The following is a 25,378-nucleotide window of genomic DNA, read 5'->3' as shown; positions in this document are numbered from 1 at the left end:
TAACGGATACCGGTACCGTACCCGCATGCAACATAGAATGTGACTAAGCGAAGATGATTTTTCTTTTGATAAATAATGAAGATGGGTTAAAGAAAGGGGGATTCTAGGGTGCCGATTAAATTGAAGGGTTCTGTTTTTGGTTTCAAAATTAAAGGGATGGTACCATCGATTTTTAGGGTCATGTTGAACAAATTATATTATAGGACGTGCTAACAAGTGCCCCTAAGAATACAAATCAAAGATTTCAAAACATGGTTGTTGATCGGTCATTGACATGAGCCCATCCGAATAGACGAACAGGAACAAGCTGAAGAAAGGCGCGAGAGAGTTTATACTCAATGCACCTTATTCCACTATGTATCCGTCTGTCTGTTTAATGACTCCGCGCACGTCTTATCACGAAGGAAGGTGGGTGGGGTTCCCCAGAGGTAAAAGGGACCCCCCGCCCCGAAAATAAAACTATAACATCCAACCATAAACTCGAGCCTCGGATTAAGGAATTGCAAAGATCTATAAGAGAGTTCACGAGGTGATTGCCATTCTCAAACAATACACAGGTCATTTTGAATCTTTGATTCTTGCAAAGTTTTTTTTTTACTCATTTTGAATCTTTGATGCTTGCAAAGTTAGTTGCAAGTATTATGGTGAGTGTTATTATTTTAGTACTATTTATTGCATGTTTATATATTTCATACCAAAAAAAGTGACAATAGGTTACCGAGATAAAAAATAAGTTTGAGTCATTTCTTTTGGAAAGAATATAATGCTCATCATTTATAAAATTATAATTAGATTTTCTTATTACAAAAGAAAAATGTGGATATCCCACTATCCAACCCAAAATAAAAATTGGAAGTTTGATCTAAATTGACTTTATTAGAATTTGTGAGGCCTATACTCAACCACAAAAGCTAGCTTGAGAGTTGATGTTTGCACTACACTTATAAAGGCTATCTATGTCATATCTCTAGCCAATGTGGGACTTCTAACAGACTTAATTAATATTACAACAAGCGGTTTTTTAAGCAAACCTAAATCGGGATTTCCTTTATTGCCAAAATCGGCCCATGTGCATCCCAACATAAGATTAATCTTATTCAAAGTTAAGTCTAACTGAAAAAACTTCTTTTGAATTGATTTGTGGATTTAGGCTATCTCTTCACCACCGAATCTTGTTCTTAGGTAGAATATTTCACTGTCGTGGTTCGTGTTGTTTTTCTGGGCGGTTAAACCTTGCGCTCATTTTTGGGTTCATGGTTGTTATGTTGCTTGGTGACCGATAACTAGAAACCCATAAGGGTCTATTTCAAATCAAGTTGTTGTGACTCGTGGACGTCGTGTCAGATTTATTCCTCGCTTTGGGTTCATTACACGTGCGTCTGCAATTCTCAGATTTTGTTATCCGCTTTAGTTTTGTGATTGAATTGGGATTGGTTGGCTAAAAATAGTCTTGAGTTTGTTGTTGATCATATATATTGTTGGTACATGTTTTCGGCAATCCTATTGGTAGCCATATTCAATTGTCGTTGCTCGAAAGAGTCTTTTGCTTATTGTTGTTCATTGTAGGAACTAGGAAGTTATGGTCTGTGATTCTGTTTTTGTGTTGGCAATCAGATCATCCGCCAACTTTTTAAACTTTGGTTGGTGCTTGCTTGCAAAGGTGCGCATATCATTCTTTGCAATCACATTTCCTACTTTAAAAAAATTGATTATTTTGTGCCCGTACGCAGATTCGTTGGGTTGTACATGAGTACTTGTTTGTTAGGTTTGACTAGATCAAATGCACTAGTATTGTTTTGTATGCTCGAATCATCCATTAGGACTGACCTACATTTTGTTTTGTGAATTTCTAGACCGGGTTATACTCCCTCCGTGCCACTTTATAAACAAATTTCACCTTTTTAGGTTCATTGTATAATTAATGTATCCAATAAACCTAGAAAGAAAGGTGAAATTTGATTATAAATTGTCACAGAGAAAATATATTCTTTCATTATTTGTATTTTCCCGATGTTTTATACTATTAACCTACTTTTTATTTTGTCTAAAAATAAATATTCTCCACAAAAAGTTAAACGTATTTTATAAAGAATGAATTAAATATAAATTTTGTTAAACGATAAAAACTAAAGAAACCAAAATAATATAAATTTGTGACCAAAAATATCATTTTGAATTATGTTTTAAAAAACTTCTATCATAACAAAGAATTAAAATGTATTTACATGGTTTTTTTTTTAAACAATGTATTTACATGGTTTGGTAGCATGCAAATAAGATAAATTTATTTGAAACTTTTATGAAGATTTAAATTACCAATGGAAAAAACGAAAAAATTTCGAGAAAATAAAAAATTTACGAAAACTATAAGTTAATTTTTTTTTTAATTTATGAAATCTAAAAACAAAATTTTATAGAATTATAAATATATTTAATTTAAATAATTATTTAGATTACTTTTTTTCTCGAGAAATAAATATACATATTTAACTTAAATAATCCGTCATTATAAAAAAATTAAGTAAATAAATCAGTCAAATAAATTTAAATAAATATTTTTTTTACAAAACAAATAAATAGTATATATAAAGAAAAAATAAGTATAAAAAGGTAGATATTGAAAAGACGTACATACCCTTAGTATAAATGAGTCAAAGGTAGATGTTGAAAAGACGTAGTTACCCTTTATATTTGAGGTGCAAATTGCTGTGTTGTTTTCTTTCAGGCCATTTCACCTCACTCGAATTGTCGCTCTCTCTTCGCCTTTGGTGAGTGAGTAACCCATTTTCATATTCTTCCTTAAATCTATGCATGTTTAATCAAAATCCTTTCTTTTTCAAATGGGTCAAATAATCATAATCTCTATTAAAACTACTCGTTTAGATCATTTATGTTGTTTCTTTTAACTGCAGTGTTGTTTGTTTCAAATTTTGCAGACCTAACCAGCTTTTTCAAATGTCTGACAAAGGAGGAAAGGCTGGTTCTCTTCTAAGCAGCAAAGGTTGTCATTTTTTTATATTTCACTATTTTTTCTGTTTTGGGTTTTTTTTTGTTTTTTTGTTTTTATAAATTTCTTTTGTTGGGGTTGAATTTTCTGTTAGGTTGTTCTATTGGGTCACCATTTACTTTACCTATGAGGTTGGGAAATTTTGGGTTTGTTTAATTTCTTTATAAATGTGTTTGACCTAGGAAGTAGGAACTACCAATACAACATAGAACCTGACACTGATACCGACACCAAACATGACACTGATACTGACACGTAGACATGAATAATAATTTAAAAAATGAAAGTGATTGAAGGTGACATTGTCGGTGTCATGTCGGTATTAGCACCAAACACGACTTTGATATGAAAGTGATTTAAGAATATGAAAGTGATTGAATGTGACATGTGTCGGTGTCATGTTGGTATCAGACACCAAACACGACTTTCATATGAAATGTTAGTGTTACATAGCTCACGACTCCTTTTTATGTCGTTGATATAGTATCCTTTGATTAGCATATGTTGCTTGGTGCCTGTATCTTAGTTTTTCCCCTTTGTTTTGATTACTTAAAGTGAGATTATGTGTTAAGTTGTTACAACTTAACGTAGATTTCGCTTCTTTGAAGTTAGTAGTTAGTGAAATGAGAAAACCAGTGGTTGATATTTTAACACTCCCATGATCAGTTATGCATGTATATATGTAATATTAGCCATTGGTTTAAGTATCAGTAGTTGTTATTACTCACTTTACACTCTAAAAACTGAGTTGGTCACTTTAGAGATGCCATAACCAATCTAACATATATGTTTCTTGTTTTCATCTTGGCTTTCATCAATCAGTGGCACATGGTGTGTTCCAATCCTTTGAACCATTTGGTGATTTGAGCGCTTCTTTGTTTTTTTCTTGGTAGGATCCCTAAAGGGGAAAGATGATAGTGCAGCAAAAGCAAAGGCAAGGAAGGTTCAGTTTTCCACAGAAGGTTAGCATTGTTATTCTATTATCTCTGCACTTCTTCTCAATGGAGTATGCAAGCTGCTTAAACTGAAGAGTGAAGACTTTGAGCTACTGTTCATGTTTACAACTAGTTGCACAATCCCTTCCTGATATAATTGCTTGGTTCTATATAGGTCTTGAATCCATAATGAGCAACGGTGCAAAATCTGGTGGCAAAGGTAAGATTGTAATTCCCAAAGTTATTGTTATCTAGATAAATTTTGGTTACGTCGCATTGTGGCAGATATTCATTAGTCACTCAATTGAATGATCGTTTTTTCCCTTGCTTTCTGAGTCACGATTCTTTTATCCTGAACTAATTTTTCTTCTAATGGTGGAAAGTAGACAAGGTTGCAAATGGTGGAAAAAGTTCTGCAGCAAAAGATCCTCATCAAAATGAACACAGAGTTGATCAAGGTTGGTGCTTGAATACATTATCTCTCGTGTTACTTTTCCTTTGAATTTATGTAAATCATACTCCCACTGTCCTATGTTTTATTACATTAAAGGTTGTGGCACATCCCTTAAGAAAAACCATTAATAGCGTCGATGTTATGAAAACTATTGTGTAATGTACAATTATGCCGTTGATCTTTCCTCTTAAGTAGGGATTTTATAGTACTTGTTGATTGGTTAAGGTGTTTTCATCACCTTTGCCTTTCTTTGTTTGACGCGACAATCCCTTATACTTCTTGTTTAAGGGATTTGTCTATTAATAAAATTTAGCCGATTCAAAAAAAAGTAGGGATTTTATATCAGTTAGTGATCAAAATCCACGAAAAATTGGATAAGGGTATATGTAAACAAAATTATTTATACCTTTATGTTGACGACTCGCATTGTGAAATGTCATACAATATAGATGAAGGGAGTATAATATAAATTTGTACCTTTATGTTGACGACTCATGTTGTGATTTAGCCATTTAGGTTGCATTACATGAAACCCGAATTTATACCTTATCAAACCTGAATTTATTGATACCAACATCATTAATTCTCTTTGGTGACATATGCAGAACTTCCCGAAAATTTCAAATGCCTGATGGACTGCGAGGCTGCAGTTATGTTACAAGGAATTCAAGATCATATGGTTATGTTATCCAGAGATCCAGCTATCAAAATCCCTGCGTAAGGAGACACTGAGATTCTTTCTTATTGAAAATAACGCATGTTATTTTTTAAGGTTTATTTTATAGTAGAAGATATCTTTCACTTATCGGAGCTTTCTTCTTTATTTTCTGTTGTAGATCATTTGACAAAGGACTGCACTATGCCAAAAGCAGCAGCAAGCATTCAAATCCTGAGTCTGTTAGAAATATTCTCGAGTATCCTTAATTTTTCCGTTTGTTGTGTTTATACATACATCTGTGTGCTACTATGGATAAATGACAACATTATGTTTTATATTAACTCTTCTTTGCTCTCTTAATCCCCATAAAGTTGATCCCTTGACTCAAATATTAGGCCTCTAAAGAATCATGGTCTCACTGAGAGCGAGGTATCAGTCTTATTCTAACTAATAACTTCCATTGCTTTTAACATATTGTGTAGCTTTATTGAATTCATTATCCACTGCAGATATGTGTGATTGCTAACGTATACCCAGAAACTGCTGACGTAGTTTTTGCTCTCCTCCCATCATTAAAGGTATGGCATGGAGGTGTATGTTTTTCAGTACGGATGTTATTTTGTTTTATTCATTATATATAAAGTTAATAAGTTACAATTTCTGTAATTAGTTTGTTGCCTATTACATCTGTTACGAGTCCCGCGTTGGATGTGGTATAACCCTGAAAATGTGTTTATAAGTAGGAGGCATCTCTTACCTTGCCGGTTTTGTAGACTTGAGTTAGGTCCAATCCAAATTTTAATATGGTATTAGAGCCTATCCTAGATTTGGTTGGCCACTAAGGTCACGCTCTAGATGTTCAGTCCTGCGCATGGTGGGGTGTGTGCAGGAATTTCACATTTGATGAGATATGCCCCAAAATTGTGTTTATAAGTTGAAGTTTTCCTCCACCTTACGGTTACGGGTCAGTTATGTAAGGATGAGTTATATCCACTATAAAAACCTAATAACATCCATAGCTGGATTGGTGTCCATTGTAATGTCATCATGAGACCTATTGAGTTTTCTTTGGAACTTTTTGGAATCCCTCTTGTCAAGAAGATAACTTATTTTACAAAAACAATGTGCCGATTGGAAGTTACCATCTCATAGTATGTATCTATTTCAGGGTAAGAGAGGCATTAACAGCCAACCTATCGAAGATTCAATGAACGAGCTTGCCAAGCTTAAACAGCCGATGTAACTAAAAACATGTAATGGAAAGGTTCACTGGTAAGTTTTCTCTTTTTTATGCTTTGAGTCAGTACGCTTTCTTTGCATTTGCTTTAATACTGATTGGCTTTTGCGTGCATTTGTGTGCAGTTTTACCGTCTAGGAAAGCTAGAAGTAACCAATGTGGCAAATGTAGCACATTAAACACAAATGTTATGGAAAACTTGGTTGACCATTTTAATTTCTTAGTGTTATGCTATATAAGTATGTACATTGGTCTAATGTCGAGGTCTAGTAGGTCTTATATATGGCAACAAATGGGGGAACTTGATGACTGTAAGGGATGATATATCATCCATTATGCAGTAGAAATTTGTCTCACTATTTTTTCAAAACCAGAAAAAGACTATTGTCATGTCATTGAAGAAACTGGATTTTCTCACTAGTTTTTTTCGATAACACGGCCGTGTTAGAAGGTAAAATGACAAAGACTTTAAATAGGAATTTGTATTTTTTTTTCGGAAATGGATTTTCCCATGTGCAATTTCCATAACCTTGTGCTGTGAAGGAAGCATAATCTTTAAGAAAATGTTTAGCTGGTGCCTCTATTTTATCACATTTATGAAAATAGTCCTATTTTAAAATTGAACTTTTTAGTCCTTCAATTATCACATTTTTGCAATTTTGATCTCACAAGTCACAACCTATTTTTTTACCCCGGATTTTTAGTAGAAAATAAGTGAATTTTGGCTTAAAAAGTGGTAATTTTTCTTGCAACTTATAATTGGGGGGATTAAATAAAAAAAATTGGGGTAAAAGACCACCATTTTAGGGGTAAAGAAAATCAAAATTGAGACCAAACTTATAAAAACTGTGATAATTGAGGAACAAAAAATTTGATTTTGAAATAGTGGAACTATTTTGTGATTGTGATAGATAGGACTGTTCAGGGCCTTGCCCTCTTTTTGCAAAAAAAAAAAAAAAAAAACTGTTCATGGCTCAGTTCAGACATAAAGCTGAACCATAAGAGTTTGGTTCATAAGGGTTCGGTTCAGTTATTTGTGGTTCGGTTCTTGTTAGTGAACTGTGCTTTAAAGTTATTTTTGGTTTGGTTCAGATCAGATCAGTTTGACGATTCAGTTCATGATTATTTTTGAACGGTCCTAGTGATAAAGTAGGGACTAAAAATGCAATTAAATTTAAAGACAAAAAAGATGTGGGGTCTTGTTGAAAAGAAAATTGTGAAACCATTTTTTATTGCCATCTTTGTGCCTTTACTTTTGCATGAGTGGACCTATATTCTTTAATGTTTGATAAACTATTTCTTATTTCCTGTTTTCTTTCTTTGACATTATATCATGCAAATTTAATTTAATTTATGTATCTGGCAACCCTATGAAGCACGGACACCGGACACGACACGGATACTGACACGTCGACACCGATAAAAATTTGGAAAAATAACATAATTTAGTATAATCGTAAGTGTCGGACACGGACACCGACACATGTTTGACACGGACACGCCTAATCTAAGGAGTGTCGGTGCTTCCTAGTATGGAAGTCATGAAACGAGATTATTCTTTTTTGTCTTGAATTAAGTTTGTGTTAAATATTGTAACCAAAAAAAAAGTTTGTGTTAAATAGATTAATATTTGTCCTTTACCTGACCCTAAAGTTTGATTGAGTTAATTTTTATTTTATTTACTTATATAAATACCGAAGTTGTGCAATGCAAAAGCAAAAGCCACTCTTTTAGAACATGCCTTTTTTTGGGTACATTAATATATTATATATACGTTATTTTGATAACTTTTTTACTCTAAAACAATGTATTCCTGGCAAGGCATGTGTTTGGTCACAAGTCACAACTAAGTTGTGTTATACAACTAAGTGATGAGATTTTAAATGATTAATGAATTTTCTTAGGATAAATTATTTTTGAGAATCTGAGTTTGATTTTTAGTATGAATAATTTTTAGTCAGACTTTATTTATCTCACGATCGAGCTTTGAATTATTAGAATTTTCTTCTTTTGAGAAATAGATGATTAATCCCAAAATAAAATTGTTTAGCTACACACAAATATAAAACCTTAAAAGATATTCAACCTTTTCTTTTTTACTAACTTAATTAAGTGATGTATATTTTTCATGTGTGTGTTTAAATGATTTAGATTTGTGGTTGTGACTTGGACCATTCAACATTTTTCCAAAATTACCTAAAAAAATATTTATCCAAAATCAAATTGGAATATATATTGTTGCATCCCCACAATGTAATCACATAATTCTTTAGGAGGAGGGTTTATTTATTTGGATTTAGTTTGTATGCATCATACTATTATACTATGATTTAATTGAATGTATGTGTACCACAATATCAGTATATTGATATATAAACAAAATATTTAAGATTTTGTATTCGGTCTAAGCACAGATTAATTCGAGATACTATTGTGGAGCTCCCATTTAAAGTTAAAACTTCATTTTATATGTATTATGTACTGACCTAACGTAAAAAGTGACATCGAGAGAATTTTAACGTGAAATCTTAAAAGGAGAACTTTTTTTTTACCACCAATATCCAGTCTATTGAAACGCCTAATCTGATTCGGGGGTCATTTCCGACTCAAGTGGTTTCAGCCCATCCGAATCGCAGTTGCGAGGGATCGAACTATAGTCATCCTTGCTAAATCTAGCGTCAATCACTTCTGAACCAACTAACAATTGTAAGTAATGGTCTCATCGGTCCCATGAATTTGACTCAGTTGACAAGACATTGCATTATATATACAGGGGACTGAGGTTCGAACCGTGGTCATCTCACTAATCCACCTTATAGGTGGAGTTTATAGCCACTAATAATAATAATAATAAGGGTCATGCTAAACAGTGCCCCCGAACATTTGTTAAGCATACAAAAAAGAAAATAAAAAATAAAATTAATATTGAAAAGACAACTTTTTATACTTTTGAGGTATTGAATGCACGTATTTCGAGACATAATTTTTATTTTAATATGTTTAACTAATGCTCCGAGACACTGTTTAACATTTTCCTAACAATAATGGTCTATGAAGCACAGACACGAACACCGGACACGACACGGACACCGATACGCCAACACCGATAAAAATTAGAAAAAATGACATAATTTAGTGTAATCGTAAGTGTCAATGTCAGTGTCTAACACCGACACCAACACGTGTCCGATACGAAAACGCCTAATCTAAGAAGTGTCGGTGCTTCCTAGATAATTGTGTAATTGTAACTCCGATAACCCAAAGTTGGTTATTAATTGTGTGCGTGAGAAATGGAGAGACACCATATAATAAAGTTTTCAACTTTATTTCTTTCATAAAGTTATGATTGGTCATTTAGGGTCGGTAGTGGAAACAAATCATCACCATAATGTAAGCAACTTTCAATTTTCATTCATTCATTCATCAAAATGGCTCCAATACAACAAGTAGAAGAAGAACATGATGAAGAACAAGAACAAGAACAAGAAACATCATTAAACACAGAGAAATGGAATAAACATTACTCATCAAAGCACAAAATTCTCTTTGTTGGAGAGGGTGATTTCTCTTTCTCTCTTTCTTTAGCTAAAGTTTTTGGTTCTGCTCACAATCTCGTTGCAACTTCCCTTGATTCTCAAGGTAATGCAAAAACAAAACTAAAAATCAAAACTTTAAACCATTTTCATCAAACCCATTTTTTTTTTTCATTTTTTTTTTATTTTACAGTTTTTGTTGTTGTTTTGGCAGAGAAAATTGAAAAGAAGTATAGTAATGGAATAAGTAATGCAAGAGAACTTGAAGAAAGAGGTTGTATTGTTCTTTATGATGTTGATGTTAAAGTTATGAGTCAGCATTTTTTTCTCAAGACTCAAAGATTTGATCGCATTGTTTATAATTTTCCTCATGTTGGATTTCTTTACCCTGAGAATAGCTACTGCCAGATCCAGTAATGTTTCCTTTCTCTCTCTCTTTTTTTACTGTTTTTTATTTGTTTCTTTTATAGTTTTAATTACTGTTTTTGTAGATATATAGTACTATTTCCCTAAAGTAGTTACATTTATACTTATCACTATTTTTATTTATATCAAGTGATGAAAGGCTTACATTGATTGGATGATATATGGTCAATTTATAAATAGGAGACATTTTTCACGTTAGAAGCCAGTTTTTTAGGGTTGAAGCACGACAATCCTCAAATTAGGTGTGTCCCGGTGTCGAATACGCTCGGTGTTGGACAGCGACACTGACACTTATGATTACACTGAATTACGTAATTTTCTCAAAGGTGTCGACGTGTCAGTGTCCTTGTCGTGTCTGGTGTCCATGGCTATGTATGTGCTTCATACCGCCTTGACTTAGGTCTGACCCAAATTCTAAGATGATATTGTTGTTTATGCAAGATCCATTAGGTCACCCATTATCAAGTCATTCGGATACAATGTTTAGTCATGAGTACGAGGGAATATGAGAGTTCCACATCAATTCAACCCAACTTTTAAATCAAGGTTGTAACTAGTAACTACTGTCATGGTTGCATTGCGAATTTGTGATTCATGATGTTACAAAGATTTATGGTAAAATATCGTTGATGCGACTTTAATCTCAGTTGCAGAGACATTGAAAACCATGATATCATGGTTCATATTGCGGTTGTGGATGTTTATCAATACTCGGATTTAAGTATATTAGACCTTGATCGTAGTTGTCAAAACATAAAAATTGCCTTGATGTCTTGATTCAGATTGTAGTCTTGGACCTTTGGTAAAACCCTGATTTATATCAGGTCATGGATTTTCGGTTTTAGAACCGATGCTTGATCACCATGTAGTTGTTGAGTTGTGCTTAAATTTGATACATTGTGATCTGTGGAAACATGCAAACATTTTCTTTCAACGTAGAATTTGTTCTTTATCTAGTGAGAGTTGAGACAGTGCATGGTTACTGATGAATCTGAATTTCTGACTACGATTCAGGTTGAACAAAAAGTTGTTGAAGGGATTCATGACAAATGCAAAAGCATTAATAAAGAAAGACGGAGGAGGAGAGATTCATGTAACTCACAAAGAGGGTGATCCATACAACAAATGGGATCTTGTAAGAAAAGCAGAAAAGAGAGGACTATTCTTACACCAATCTGTTCCATTCTTCAAAGATGATTATCCTGGTTATGACAACAAAAGAGCTCATGGAAAGTTATCAGATTTATCTTTCCCTGTTGGTGAAGCTAGTACTTACAAGTTCAAGCTCCAAACATCTCTCTCTAACTCTTTATAATACATTTCTTTGGAGACTCTTAGAAGAATTTATTAAGACTTATTTTTGTGCACATGTTTTTAACTTATTTGAGTAAACTCTTTGTAATAGTTTATGGATGAATGCTTTGTTTAACTGTTTATCACTTTATCTAACTCTAACTCATTAGCTAACAAACCTTCTCATTATGCTTACTATTGAATGATGATAATGTCACTTAAAAGTAATAATGACATAAGACAGGTGAGTCTAAAGTTTGAACTGTGCATATGACCATGCTCATCTAGAATGATGATATCTTGAATCATGATCATGAGTGATACCATATTATTGATTATTGAAGTCGGTGTGAAAGAGTTGATAATCTCATCCTAAGTGGAGATTTTACTTTACACAAGGACAAGATTATATTGTCTATTAGCTACTATACAATTTGTCTTAGTGTTATTTTATCAATGTTTAGTGGAGTAAAAGCATAGAAATAATTGAGAAAAATGAAATGCTTTTCAACTTTAGTATGATACTATCACATAAGGAATCATCAATTTAATCTAAAGAATTGTAGAGATTAAAGTGATTGAGGGTATTCAGACACAAAGATCAATTTGTTAGTTTTGTTGAGGGTAAGAATCGGACTGTTGACTTCTTTAGTCCTTATCACTTCACTCCCTACCACATCTATCATCAGTTACATTATTAGTTATGTCTATACACTAAATAAAGCATCCGAATAAAAAGATATGCATCAGTAGTAAAGGTTTTATTAAGATATTGGATAGACACAATTTGTAAGCATAAAAGATAAGGACTGCTGCGTAAAAAGACAACGGTGGTCAACAGTGGCCGAGTCTCAAGTCAATGATGATGTGCATGCAATGCACACCACTAGATAAGATAAGATATGAAAGTTGTATTCTCACAACTAGTGTTATAATTATAAATATGTTTGCAAAGTGAAGAGAATGAATAAGGTTGAGAAAATGGTGACAAAAACAGCTTTGCGCATTGCTTTCTCATGGCTCTTACTGATGGTATTCACAGTTGTTTCTGCTAATGCAGAAAACATAAGTGCTCATACCCCAACTTCAAAGAATATGGTTTATTATCCTCAAGGTAAATTATGTTTTTGCACTCATTGTTATCATCAGTTTATAATGCCAACATAACTGTTATCGCATTTTTCTGTTAAGGTTGTCGCTGCTGCACGTTCATATGGAAGCCAATGATCAGATGTGGCAAAGTATGTTGTGAAGAGGGATGTTGTTAACTTAAACATCACAGGGTTGAAACAGACCATCTAAAAGTTCTATATATGTTTCTCTTCACACAGAAACATAAATACTAAGTTGTTTAATAATTATGCAGGAAGTCGGATAAATAGGTTTTCTGCATAAAAGTTTGTAGTGTTGTTGACAACTTAATATAATGTCCATTCCCAAGAGATTTCATTTAAAAACAACTTGCAGATTCACCCATTTAAAGAGTTTTCAAAGAGCACTCATCGCTCTTTTGTAGAATTGTTTTCTACTTTTGCTTTCAAGTACAAGTGACATCAACACTCAAGGCGTGTCTGATGGCCGACACGACACTGACACATGTGGATACATTCAATAATCTTATTTTCTCAAATTATTATCAGTATTCACGTGTAAGTGTCTGTCCAGTGTTGGTGCTTCATCTCGAATTGCTCAAGCATTGTTAAAAGTCATTAACTTAAAATATTAGTTCCTTAGAACTGCAAGAAGATATGAATTCCACATAACCATGCTTCTGCATAATATGAAATAAATAGATGCTGATTCATATAATCAATTTAATATATATGTGCAATATTCAATGCATCAAGATAGTGTTTATACATTCTCATATATGATACAATGACTTAATGATCATATTCTGGGCTACAAACCATGAATCTTTTGAATAAATCTAAGCTTTAGTATAGCAGCTAATCTAGTTCTAGCAGTCTCAGAAGAAGGAACCATGAAAAACCCACCAATGAAACCTCTTGATCACATCGAAAGTAAAAAAGTCCAATGTAAAATTAGAAATAATACTAGAAACCACGACTGACAGGTTGTTTGAGATGCTGATGAATTCAAACCTGTATCTATAACGCCGACGAGAAAATGACAATCACCAACTGAAGGATCTAGGAAAGTAACCATACCAAGTCCGTCAAATTCGCAGCTCTGCGAATCTTGCATTCTTAGCTGATAGTAACTGTTAAAAGCATATGATATATTACCCTTCTCGCCGATTTCATTACACGAACCCCCATAGTTAAGCGTCGTGCAATCTGCAACACTACAAGCAATTTTCATATGGTTTACTACATTAGTCAGATCACGCAAGGGGTTTGCCACACACCATCTTGATGGAAGATACTCAACATTTCTCGCATTTCTCAATTCCTTGTTTCCAAGTCCAAGGTTTAATGAATACTTAGCTTGCCCGTCAAACGAGAATATCCCCCAGTGTCTTTCGAAGTTTCCTGGAAGTGTGCTTTTCGCTCCTTCATCAAGCAGACCGAAAAGATAAACGTCCATGGGAGGAACGTTTGGCCTCAAGGGTGTCCCTTTGTTACTTGCAATATGATAGACAAGGCCTTGATTGAAAACCCTAGCAGCAGTTAGATTTGCACCAACGGCTCCATCTGAGGGCCAACCAATCTCTCCGATTACTATTGGCATCTGACCGTATCCGAGTTTACCGAGGGCTGAAACTAAAGTGTCGTAGTTTCCATCAAATGCATTGGTGTAAACATTTGAACCATCTGTTACAGCATGAGTAGTTCCCTGAAAGAATGCGTAGTCTCCAGGGAAATCGCCATTGTCGTAAAGGCTAAGAAACGGGTAGATATTAACAACAAATGGGGAACCGTTTGAGTTGAGGAACTGAACAAGTTGAGTTATGATTTGCGTCAGTTCAGATCGGAACACCCCTTGGGAAGGAAGTCCTCCCGACGACTCATAGGCATCTGCATTGCAAGGGACAACTATCTTTACGTAACCAGCAAGATTTGCTTTGACTAAAGACTGTTGTATATTGGTTATTGCAGGTATGACAAGGTTCAAATATTGACCATTATAACTCGAAAGGAATGGTTCATTTCCTATAGCAACATACCTGTAATACAAGGTAAAATGTAAGAAGCCTGAAGAAAATAAAGTTCTTCATATTTTAAAAGAATCTAGCAAGATCACACAAACTACAAAAGGTGTTTAGTGGAACAGAATATTCATCTGCATTACGGCCCTGGTAATCTGGAATTCGGGTGGGAGATAAGTAAAATTTAGCCAAGGATTGTTCCAGTCAGGATTCGATCTCAGGTTCTTCCGGATGATTCATCCTTAACTAGAGCTCGTTAATTGATTGAATAAAGCTTTTAGTCCCAATATCTTTTTAAAAAAAGTGATTCATCCTAAGTTCTTTAAAATATTCTAACAATCTCCAAATCTACCACGACATAACACTGTAATTCAAGCAGCTAGTAACAGGCAATGCTAATATTAAAACAACTTTATTGTAAAACAAAGCTGCTCAATGCTCATCTATGAAGCACGAACACACAGACATCGGACACGACACAGACACTAACACGCTATAAAACCGGACACGACACAGACACGTCGACGCCGATAATAATGTGAGAAAATGACATAATTCAATGTAATTATAAGTGTCAATGTCGGTGTGGCGTCGGTGTGGCCGACATCAGGATATGCCTAATCCGAGGAGTGTCAGTGTTTCATAGATGCTCATGGTCATCATAAACAGTTTACCATAAAATCTCTCAGTACTACCAGCTTAATCAACATTTTACCAAAAAAAACATTTTTTTTATCACAAACTAAACCAAATTAAAAACATGAGGTGAACAATTAAAGTAAGTAGCTGACACTTAATTAATGAGTTTAAAAACAAATCTAAGATCAAATTAACAAAACAAAAAACCTGATATCAGCACCCCCTTTAATCATATAAGCAGAAACATTCTGCCTCACCCAATAATCAGCAGCAACAGAAGAAGAACCCAAAAGGGACAACATTTCATTAGGAATACCAACCATAACTTGAATGCCACTACCCATAAGTGCTTTAAGCACATCAGGTTCAGCTTCAAAAAGCTTAACTTTTGAGATCTTATTATCTCTCAAAAGATTAACAACTGTAGAGGGTTTCAATCTGTGTGAAGAAATTGTACCCCAGTTTACACCTATGGCTGATTCAGCCATAGGAACAAAAACCCAACATAGAAAGAACAGGAAAATGAGTGGAATGAATCTGGGTTGTAACATGGAAAATGGTTGTAGTGAGAATTAAGAACAGAGATTTTGTAACAGTTTGAGTTTTTTGTTGTAAAAGGTTTGTGTTTTTAATGTCACTGTCACAGAGAGAATTGAAATTGGATTGAGTAAAGGTGAAGTGTCTATATATAGAGATTGGAGTTTTTTGATAAATGGTGACAAATCAAAGGCTTGTTGTTAAGCGGGATGGTTGTGAATTTACTATATTACCCTTAGATTATATTTGTTGTATGTCGGTATCAACCTGAGAATGATGAGATTTGCCTTTAAAAATCATATTTTTGTAATTATATGAAATATGAAATTTATCGAGTGAAATGTCAAATATACCCTGAAATTTTAAAATTCGTCAAACACTCTTTTGAAATTTGAAAATAGACAAATATTCGTACAATTATAAAACGTCGATCAAATTGCTCTCTGCTCCGTTTACTCCGTCTATTTTGAGTTTTCAAAAGCATATTATTTAAATCTTCAACCTCCTTACAACTAGGTGAATAACAAAGAACTAAAACAGCAAAACTATCATCACCAGAATCATCCTCATCATCATCGTTATCATTTCTTCAAAATCATAACCAAGAGGTTCTAACTATCCAATAGACTAATATGAGTCATCAGATTCAGAACCAGACAAGAAACACTAATCACCAACATCATACTTTTTTATCAATTTTTGTCTCATCCATCTTTTCCTCATCAAAATAGGCGGAGTAAACGGAGCGGCGGGAATTTGATTGACGTTTTGCAATTTCATACGGTATTTGCCTATTTTCAAATTTCATGGGGCATTAATGAATTTTGAAATTTCAGGGGTATCGACACTTCACGTGAAATTTATTATAACCATATTTTCTGTTTCACCGTAGAAATAACACACATCGTTCCTCAGCATAAGTTAATAGAAATTATGTATGTAACATGCAAAAATCGAGGTACGAGCGCTGATATTTCTATATTTTTTTAGTTAAATAGTGACTAAAAATTCCTCTTTAGTATAAAAAAAATCACCTTAAAGTGGAGGTTCGGAGTTTAAACTCCGACTTTTACATATATAATACTATATATTCTACCAACTGAGTTAAACTCATGCGGCTGATAATTCTCATTTATTCCCTTTAAAAAAAAATGACACCACAATCGAAGAGTTGTATTAGACATATAGTTTGGCCACTGCAAATGTTATTAACAACTGCTACTAACGGTAAAAAAAAAAAAAAAAAAAACTATTAAGGCCCGTTTGACCCTATTTATTTTTTTACTTTTCTATTTTTTCTTAAAAAAAATATAAAATTGTATTTGACTCTATTTCTCCTTAAAAGAGTTAGAAATAAACTAGAGAAGTAGAAAATAATAAGAAGTTGGGTCAAATACAATTTTTTACCTCTTTACCACAGGAAAAGAAAAAAATAGAAAATAAGTAGGGTCAAACGGACCCTAAATATATGTCTACTAAGATCCAGGAGAATTTAGAAAAGCTAGATAACCACTCACCTTTGGCTCCTCCGGTCGGTAACACCACCACAACATGTCTTCACTCGATTTTTATTAGCACCATTCGTGTTCAATTTCACACTTCTCTAAGTATAAATCACAAAACAATCTAAAAATAAGTGAATTGAAATTGGTTCGAGCGTCTTTAAACTAAGAGTTTAATTGATATACACTGACGGTGTAAAATAATTGTATACGATCGTCTAATAAATAACCATCATTTTGTCATGTCATGTCAAGAAAGTGGTGTGAAGTGGGGTGATGTGGCGAAAAATATGGTTGATATTGGTCGACAGTGTAAAATTATTTTACACTGTCGGTGCATATCAATTAAATCGTTAAAGTAATGGGAAGACATGCCTCCATAAGTGAAAATTTGACATTACAATATTGTTCCGCTATTCTAATTTAAATGTGTTTATGATGTATAATATGTTTAAATCCAGTTAAAAATTTAACATTTTAAATCATATTTAAAAACTTGATATATTGTAATACATGGAAGTTACTACTCATGTTAGATGTATCACCATGATTCTTAAGTTTAGTATCATTTGATTTGATAATTGATGAGTGGTTGATAAAAATTAAAGAAAAACCAACATCATGTGGTTCATCTAAAAATTAGTTTTTCAACTAATACTCCTTCACACAATCTTTTTAAATTTATTGTATAATTAATATTTGATCGATATTATAGATCAAATATGTTAATTATGTCATGAAGCTACAAAACATTAAAAATAAAAAGGGTTAATATTAAGGGAAAATTATTGTTTTTTGGGACACATTCACGTGGCCGCAACCTTAAAGATTGTGAAAATTGAACTTTAAACGATGATATCAACTTTAAACTATAGAACTGGTTATAATTAAGAAAAAAAGATCGAGTGTAAACGCATAATGGTGTTTAAAAATAAAAAATGGATATGGTTTTTTTGAGTGAGATTTGACACACCAACTAGAGAGGCAAAAGGAAGGGATTTGTTATTTTATTTTGGTAAATAAAGGTAGGATATGATCGATAGAACTATAGAACTAATTATATCATCAAAAAAGAAGAACTAAAAACTATATAGTATCAATTTTGTATAAGTGAAATAAATTTTACTATTAAATCAAATAAGATGTGTTGTAACATATTATCGACCAATTATAAGACTTGTTAATTCAATAATAAAAATAAATGTAGGCATAGTATAGTATAAAATATATCTCAACTGTACACCATATACTTACTCCAATATAAAGTTGAAATAATTGGAGGCATACAAACACATTTGTCATTTAAGAGATGGAGTAACTCAGAAAGAAAAGTGAGTAGCTGAGATGTTGATATAGATACAGTCACAACTTAAATGAAAAGATTTGTAGTCTTGTAAATATGATTTAATTGTTGGCAGTAAGTAGGGGTGGGCAAAAAAAACCAAAAACGGAACCGAACTGTAGAACTAAACCGAACCAAACCAAAAAAAACTGAATCATGACTAACAGTTTTAAAACTAAAACGAAACAGTTTGGTTCGGTTCATGATTATCAGTTTGGTTCGGTTCGGTTCTCTTAATGGTTCAGTTCTTTTTAGTCAAAAGTTAGTTATAGTTTGGTTCAAAACCATAAAACAAAACCATTTTAACAGTTCGGTTCGGTTTAAAAGACAAACCGTTCAGTTCAGTTATTATGAATTTTGAAAACAGTTTGGTTCAGTTCAGTTTTTCTTAAAAACTGAACCATGCCCATCCCTAGCTGCAAGGACGTTAATAGGTAGAAATTTGGATTTTCAATTTGATATTTCTATTTTTTACACTTAAGATGTATTATATTATGCCATTGGTATAAAAAATAAAAAGAGGTGTATTATATCACTAGACTATTTAATATTAATACGTTTGAGACTCCCCCAAAGACCCAATAATGACATATATCAAAGTCTGGTTCGAGTTGATGGGGACAATAAGTGAGTGGTGGTGGATCGAGAACACGAAGAGACTCACATTAGAGGGAAAATGTTAAGATCTATCAAGTGTAAAATAAGTTTCATATTAATCGGAAGAGTTAAAGTCACCTTTTTTGTCATGTTGAATTTGAATACGAAGAAGTGTGAAATTTCGAATTTAAACCTAAACAACACTATATATTAATCTACGACTACCAACTAAGTTGTATTTGCAAAATATCTCATTATATTGTTAATTAAAAGTTCACCATAATTTTTTCAAACAATAGAAACCGATCTATATTCTATTTCACTCATCCTATGACCTATCTTTTTATTACTTTTCATTATGCCAATCCAAATATATATATATATATATATATATATATATATATATATATATATATATATATATATATAGGGGTTTTCTAACTTAGACCCTAGTTAGGTCTAAGTTAGCAAGGTGCACCTTTTCAATTGACCAAAATACTCATTCTTTTAATTTTTGAAAGAATAGAGCAACAGAGGCATTTCTGTAATTTTACACCAACAGCACACGCGCCCCACCTTCTGAAACCATTAATAGACGCGGATCCAGTGTCGCGCGCGTACCGAAGGACCATGGTTACAGACCGTTGATTTCCATCAGACAGCCAAGATCTGATCTCATCAAGACTGTCTGATCAATCAGACAGCCCAGATCATCCTGATCCATCAGATTCCAGCGCCTGCGACACACTGGATTACAACCTGGAGAGAGAAACATTTGCTTTTTAAAAGTAGGACACGTGTCACACAATGGTTGGCTGGGCGTGATTTTTGTTCATTTAATACTTTGAACTCAATTATTTCGTTGTAAATTATTTTTTTTATTTTTTTTATTTTTATACCAAAATTCATAATTTTTTTTTGTCTACAAATAGAGACTTGGTTCGTTTGATTTGGACACCGAAAAAAAAACGCAATTTTTCACTACCTTAATCTCATTTTTTGTCTACTAAATACGTTACTTGTGTGTTGTAATTTAACACGCACCACTCAACCAACTCACTGAAACCATTATACCAGGAAAATAGTAGATAATATTCTGGAACTTTTGGTATATTTTATGAAATTTTTGGAGACCTGAAACTATTTTTAGTTAATTAAATGAGATAAAACGGTAATTAAAAACTAATGTTTGCTTCTGAAACCATTTTACTGGTAGAATGGTTGCACATAGTTGTATTCTGAAACCATTTTACTGGTAGAATGGTTTCAATGAGTAATTTATTAATTGTGTTTGCTTCTGAAACCATTTATTTGGTACAATGGTTTCAGATAGTTGTAATCTGAAACCATTTTGCTGGTAGAATGGTTTCATTAAGTTGATTATTAGTTATTTGCTTCTGAAACCATTTAGCTTGTAGAATGATTGCACATAGTTGTATTCTGAAACCATTTTACTGGTAGAATGGTTTCAGTGAGTAATTTATTAATTGTGTTTGCTTCTGAAACCATTTATCTGGTACAATGGTTTCAGAGAGTTGTAATCTGAAACCATTTTGCTGATAGAATGGTTTCAGTAAGTTGATTATTAGTTATTTGCTTCTGAAACCATTTAGCTTGTAGAATGGTTTCAGAGATTTGTACTCTGAAACCATTTTCCTGGTAGAATGGTTTCAGTGAGTTGATGTAAGGTAGTGAAAAATGAGATTAAGGTAGTGAAAAATTGGGTTTTTTTTTCTGTGTCCAAATCAAACGAACCAAGTCTCTATTTGTAGAGAAAAAAAAATTATGAATTTTGGTATAAAAAATAAAAAATTAATTTACGACGAAATAATCGAGTTTAAAGTATTAAATGAAAAAAAATTAACGCAGCCAACCATTGTGTGACACGTGGCCTTACCTTTTCAAAAAGTTTTCTCTCTCCGCCCATCCTTCACCCACGCGCGCCTGTCGGCGCGTGTGATGCACGCGCGTGATTTTTGTGCAATCAGGAGCTGCCACGTGTCCTGGGGGTGGGAAAAGAAGGTGGGGGCGCGTGTACTGTTGGGTAAATTACAGAAATGCCCCTGTTGCTCTATTCTTTCAAAAATTAAAAAAATGGGTATTTTTGTCCAACTGAAAAGGTGCACCTTGCTAACTTAGACCCAACTGAGTCTAAGTTAGCAGCCCAATATATATATCCTAAAGGAAAATACAAAAGGAAATTACATCTTGCTCATGTTAATTAATTTCTTTCATTTTTTCAACTGGCTTTAACTTCTCCTAAGCTAACAATTTCAGTTTGTCCAACCTTTTTCCTCAAACAATTGGTTAACTTGACAGCATCAACACCATCTCCAATCACCACCAACTTGTCCTTCTCTTCTCCCTCTAATCCCACAAAATTCACACCTACATATATATATACCCAAATACAAAACTTTAGTAACATAACTCAACACTAGTTAGAAATTACAAAAATTTAGAGATAAAAAAGAAAATCGTCTTTAATCTCTAAACTAAAATTTCTGAGAAATTTCATTTTTCCGTCACTAATTTTAATCGTTAATTTCATTTTTCTTTTTCCAAAAAGTTCCATAAATAAAATTAAGATAGAAAAGAAAATTTAAAACGAACCGTATGCTCCAGCGACAACCTTGAGCGCTTTCGTACGACATTTTTGACAACTCATGTAAACCTTCATCACAATCTTTTGCTGCAAACACAAATCACATTCAAAAGTGTTAGTAGCAAATTTAGTGTACAATATATAATTAGGGGTGGGAAAAAAAACCCAAAAACCAAACCGAACCGTCAAACTAGACTGAACCAAACCAAAAAAACCTGAACCATAACAAATGGTTTTAAACTGAACTGAAACAGTTTGGTTCGGTTCATGATTATTAGTTTGGTTCGGTTCGGTTCAGTTTAATGGTTCAGTTATTTTTAGTGAAAAATTAGTTATGATTTGGTTTAAAACCATAAAACTGAACCACTTTAACAGTTCGGTTTAGTTTAGTTTGAAAGACAAACAGTTCAGTTCGGTTCAGTTACTATGAATTTTGAAAAAATTTGGTTCAATTCGGTTCGGTTTTCTTCTAAAACCGAAACATGCCAACCCCTGTATATAATAGAGAAAATTATTCATATATGCATGTTAAAGATATAAAGAAAAGAAAAAAGAATGCACTTAGCAAGGAACTTGAAATTGCATCTATACCTTCATGTTTTCAGAGATTAAGTTCTTAGGAAATTTCAGCTATATGTTGTACATTATATATAGGAAATTTCAGCGATGTAAGTCAAGTCTTTGCTATAACACACAAACAAAGTCATTATGTCAACTGTCAAAGGACATGTGATAAATAACACACCGTACCCACGTAAATTTTTAACATAAAGTTCCTATTTTCTTTTTGTCATCCTATAGTTTAGTTAATTGATCTCGCGGTGATTAATGTTGGATTTAGTAAGGAGAACCACGGTTTGATTTACTGCACCTGCGATCGGGAGGAGGCTGGAACTACTTGATGATAGAACTGACCTCCGAAACAGATTAAGCGGTCTAGTGGGTCGATACTGATGTTGAAAACCAAAACGAACAAAAAAGATATCTATTGATTAGAATTTTATTTTTTAAAATTATTTTGAAGTGTTTCTATCAACTATATTAAATTCATTGAGACAAAGTTACTACTAGTATAGTAGTATTTTCTAGAGGAGTGTTCAATTGATCGAGTGGATGAAAATTAAGGATGAAGAAGTTTAGGTATATTTGTCATCTTCCTAGCAAATGTTGGAGTTGGTGATGTGATCGCAGAAATTTAGGCGTGTTGAAATTTTGAAAACGCGCAAGAGAAATTTTTTTCGGCTTTAAATGGATTGACATGAAGTCAAGCAAAAAATGTGACAAAAGAATAAATTGAGACAAACAAACAATGAATTAGGAGATTATGTTAAAATGATACAGTATGATATTTTTAATTGATGAATTTATTCTTATTAGAAATATGGGTAACGCATACCGGTATGAGTATTTGCATATCTAAAGAGTAGGATTTGAGTATGGATTTGCGACATGACTCAAAACCAACATAACCGCTAACACATAAACACATTTGGTTGGGTGCGGGTTTGGTTTCGAATTGTAAAAAATTGATCATAAATGGTTGCATTATGGCGGATACAAGACTCTAAAAATTTATCTCTTCATAGTCGAAAATATATAAATATAAATATAAAAAAGTTAAAACATGAAAATGAAAATATTTAATCCATCAATTTAAAAATTAAGTGAAAAAAATAAAATAAAACATGATCTAGATCCCGACCAAACCCGCATCTTCAGCATCATTATTCATTACCCATCTTTTCTTTAATCTTTGGCGAAATACGATCGAGAGGGGTGAATTCAAAACCCTCTGGTAAAATAAGAACGGCGCCTAAATCCCGACCAAACCCGCATCATCAGCATCATTAATCAATCTTTCCTTTGGGCGAGATATGATAATAGTTTGCGCTATTATATATCGTATTGTTGAAATGTGTTACAAGAAGCTGGAATAGCTCAGTTGGTTAGAGCGTGTGGCTGTTAACCACAAGGTCGGAGGTTCAACCCCTCCTTCTAGCGTTTTTTTAATTTTATTTTCATCCTTCTTGCGCTACTGTATTTTTTTGTTGACGCTCATCAATTTTATTTTTTCTTTTACATTTGAAATTATTATGTGAGGTAATGAGAACATTACAATTTCCTGTAAATTTCCAAATGAGTCTAAAGTCTCAATGAAAACACATTTATGAGTAATAATTCAATTAATTTGGTTGGGTCCGAGTTAGGTTGTTGAATCAATCATCTACTCCATCCACAATTTTCCTAGAACTAGAAAGAAAGGTTATTACAGTCTCACTTTTATTTTTTTAAAAAGAAAGTGGATGTATTCTTTTTGTTCATCCACTAAGGAAGGGTGGTTTTAGGGTCAATTTTTGATCCAAAATAACCCCTCTAAATTGTTTTTGTTTTTCTTTTCATTTAAATAAGTGATTATTCACATAAATTTGTTTCTTTGTTTTTTGCTTTTTAAGTTTGTGGTCGTCTTGTGCGGCAGTGTGTTTGTGGTTGTCTTGTGCGGCGTTGTGTTTATCGTCGTCTTGTGCGGCGTTTGTTGGTTTTGCATTTTAGTACGGTGTTTCGTTGATTCAAATTGACATATCTACATCAACTACAGATCTGATGAAGACTTGGCCGTCAACGTCGCAGATCCGGAGTATGGATATTCCAGTTACTTTTATTTTGTCATATTTGAAGCCACTTTCATGATGTCGTTGTATGCTATTAACTTAAATGTTGCAAGTTTGTTTGTAGATTCACCTTTTTTAGTTTTAAACAATCTTGATTTTGTAATGATCTATGTATTTTTAATTTGAATCAATGAATACATTTTTTTTAGTAAAAAAAAATAAGAAAATGGATGTCACATTTTTTTTATATGTATAAATTGGATTGGATGCTCAATTTGAAGCTGGAATATATGTTGCATTAGTACCTTTTGTAAATATTTTCTGCCAAAAAACATAATTAAGTTCAACTGAAAATACATTTGCTAAAAAATATATGCATATTAGATTAAAATCGAAATTGAGTTTAAATAATCAAAACACAAAGATTATGTTTTGTCCTTAAATCTTAATTCAATTAGCAATTATGATATTATTAGATTGAACATTTTCATCTGAATTCAAATTCAAGACCTTACGTTATAAGTTTCAATTATATTTATCACTTCGAGATTTGTTGGCCGGTGGTCCATTTTATGTTAGGAATGGAGGAGTGAGAATCACCCTCTCACCTTGTTAAACTTGGCTACATAAAGTCCACAAGATCAAAGTCATGAATCTTTTTCCAACTATGGTGAAAATAAAATGAAAAACTTATAAGACTAAATTTGACAATAAGTATAGTTTACATATTCTTACTGTATTATGCGTTAGAAGAAAAACAATGTTTGTACTGTAATTTTTAAGCATAATACTGCTATAAACAGAACAAAATTAGATGACTTTGATGGTGCGCGGCTCGAAGTAGTTGCTATGGTATGGTGGTTCACGGTTGGAAAGCTACCTGCAAAACATG

The 25,378-nt window shown here is 33.0% G+C and overlaps 4 protein-coding genes, 1 long non-coding RNA gene and 1 other non-coding gene across 9 annotated transcripts; 4 read left to right on the top strand and 2 right to left on the bottom strand.

Moving 5' to 3' along the window:
• The first annotated feature begins 2,710 nt into the window (after positions 1-2,710).
• On the top strand, positions 2,711-6,661 carry LOC123899428 (DNA-directed RNA polymerases IV and V subunit 4-like). 3 transcript variants are annotated; one of them, XM_045950549.1, is made up of 11 exons: positions 2,711-2,768; positions 2,937-3,001; positions 3,901-3,969; positions 4,118-4,162; positions 4,329-4,400; positions 5,002-5,113; positions 5,233-5,310; positions 5,450-5,483; positions 5,564-5,632; positions 6,223-6,326; positions 6,417-6,661. In XM_045950549.1, the coding sequence occupies exons 2-10, from the start codon at positions 2,956-2,958 to the stop codon at positions 6,295-6,297; spliced, it is 600 nt and encodes a 199-aa protein (XP_045806505.1). In that variant the 5' UTR covers positions 2,711-2,768; positions 2,937-2,955; the 3' UTR covers positions 6,298-6,326; positions 6,417-6,661. The 3 variants fall into 3 exon arrangements, with proteins under 3 accessions (XP_045806505.1, XP_045806503.1, XP_045806504.1); XM_045950547.1 differs by having other exon boundaries at positions 4,326-4,400; XM_045950548.1 differs by having other exon boundaries at positions 2,728-2,772; positions 4,326-4,400.
• A 2,927-nt stretch (positions 6,662-9,588) lies between these two features.
• On the top strand, positions 9,589-11,689 carry LOC123898011 (uncharacterized protein At4g26485-like). 2 transcript variants are annotated; one of them, XM_045948854.1, is made up of 3 exons: positions 9,589-9,849; positions 10,039-10,237; positions 11,265-11,689. In XM_045948854.1, the coding sequence occupies exons 1-3, from the start codon at positions 9,720-9,722 to the stop codon at positions 11,563-11,565; spliced, it is 630 nt and encodes a 209-aa protein (XP_045804810.1). In that variant the 5' UTR covers positions 9,589-9,719; the 3' UTR covers positions 11,566-11,689. The 2 variants fall into 2 exon arrangements, with proteins under 2 accessions (XP_045804810.1, XP_045804809.1); XM_045948853.1 differs by having other exon boundaries at positions 9,598-9,930.
• A 705-nt stretch (positions 11,690-12,394) lies between these two features.
• LOC123898010 lies at positions 12,395-13,061 on the top strand. Its single transcript, XR_006805178.1, has 2 exons — positions 12,395-12,657; positions 12,735-13,061. It is a non-coding gene; the product is annotated as an uncharacterized LOC123898010 (long non-coding RNA).
• Positions 13,062-13,322: 261 nt separating this feature from the next.
• On the bottom strand, positions 13,323-15,977 carry LOC123898009 (glucan endo-1,3-beta-glucosidase 5). Its single transcript, XM_045948852.1, has 2 exons — positions 15,502-15,977; positions 13,323-14,673 (listed from the first exon to the last, which is right to left on the bottom strand). Exons 1-2 carry the CDS (start codon positions 15,843-15,845, stop codon positions 13,557-13,559), a joined length of 1,461 nt encoding a protein of 486 aa, XP_045804808.1. The 5' UTR covers positions 15,846-15,977; the 3' UTR covers positions 13,323-13,556.
• Positions 15,978-21,489: 5,512 nt separating this feature from the next.
• Positions 21,490-22,502, bottom strand: LOC123898627 (heavy metal-associated isoprenylated plant protein 47). Its single transcript, XM_045949636.1, has 3 exons — positions 22,469-22,502; positions 21,886-21,964; positions 21,490-21,660 (listed from the first exon to the last, which is right to left on the bottom strand). The coding sequence occupies exons 1-3, from the start codon at positions 22,472-22,474 to the stop codon at positions 21,512-21,514; spliced, it is 234 nt and encodes a 77-aa protein (XP_045805592.1). The 5' UTR covers positions 22,475-22,502; the 3' UTR covers positions 21,490-21,511.
• Positions 22,503-23,804: 1,302 nt separating this feature from the next.
• Positions 23,805-23,878, top strand: TRNAN-GUU. The gene has a single exon. It is a non-coding gene; the product is annotated as a tRNA-Asn (tRNA).
• Positions 23,879-25,378: the final 1,500 nt, after the last annotated feature.

This window comes from Trifolium pratense, linkage group LG7 (assembly GCF_020283565.1).
Source record: "Trifolium pratense cultivar HEN17-A07 linkage group LG7, ARS_RC_1.1, whole genome shotgun sequence".
In the NCBI taxonomy this organism is placed as follows: domain Eukaryota; kingdom Viridiplantae; phylum Streptophyta; class Magnoliopsida; order Fabales; family Fabaceae; genus Trifolium; species Trifolium pratense.
This window is presented reverse-complemented; position numbering and strand designations above follow the sequence as displayed.

What these genes read in the sequence shown, in the direction of transcription:
- LOC123899428 (XM_045950547.1), top strand. Translation starts at nt 2,956, where the DNA reads ATGTCTGACAAAGGAGGAAAGGCTGGTTCTCTTCTAAGCAGCAAAG. An exon ending in TGCAAAATCTGGTGGCAAAG is followed by an intron (nt 4,163 to 4,325) that starts GTAAGATTGTAA and finishes AATGGTGGAAAG; the next exon opens with TAGACAAGGTTGCAAATGGT. An exon ending in ATGGTCTCACTGAGAGCGAG is followed by an intron (nt 5,484 to 5,563) that starts GTATCAGTCTTA and finishes TATCCACTGCAG; the next exon opens with ATATGTGTGATTGCTAACGT.
- LOC123898011 (XM_045948853.1), top strand. Translation starts at nt 9,720, where the DNA reads ATGGCTCCAATACAACAAGTAGAAGAAGAACATGATGAAGAACAAGAA. An exon ending in AACTTCCCTTGATTCTCAAG is followed by an intron (nt 9,931 to 10,038) that starts GTAATGCAAAAA and finishes TTGTTTTGGCAG; the next exon opens with AGAAAATTGAAAAGAAGTAT. An exon ending in AATAGCTACTGCCAGATCCA is followed by an intron (nt 10,238 to 11,264) that starts GTAATGTTTCCT and finishes ACTACGATTCAG; the next exon opens with GTTGAACAAAAAGTTGTTGA.
- LOC123898009 (XM_045948852.1), bottom strand. Translation starts at nt 15,845, where the DNA reads ATGTTACAACCCAGATTCATTCCACTCATTTTCCTGTTCTTTCTATGT. An exon ending in AAAGGGGGTGCTGATATCAG is followed by an intron (nt 14,674 to 15,501) that starts GTTTTTTGTTTT and finishes CTTGTATTACAG; the next exon opens with GTATGTTGCTATAGGAAATG.
- LOC123898627 (XM_045949636.1), bottom strand. An exon ending in GGTTGTCGCTGGAGCATACG is followed by an intron (nt 21,661 to 21,885) that starts GTTCGTTTTAAA and finishes ATATATATGTAG; the next exon opens with GTGTGAATTTTGTGGGATTA.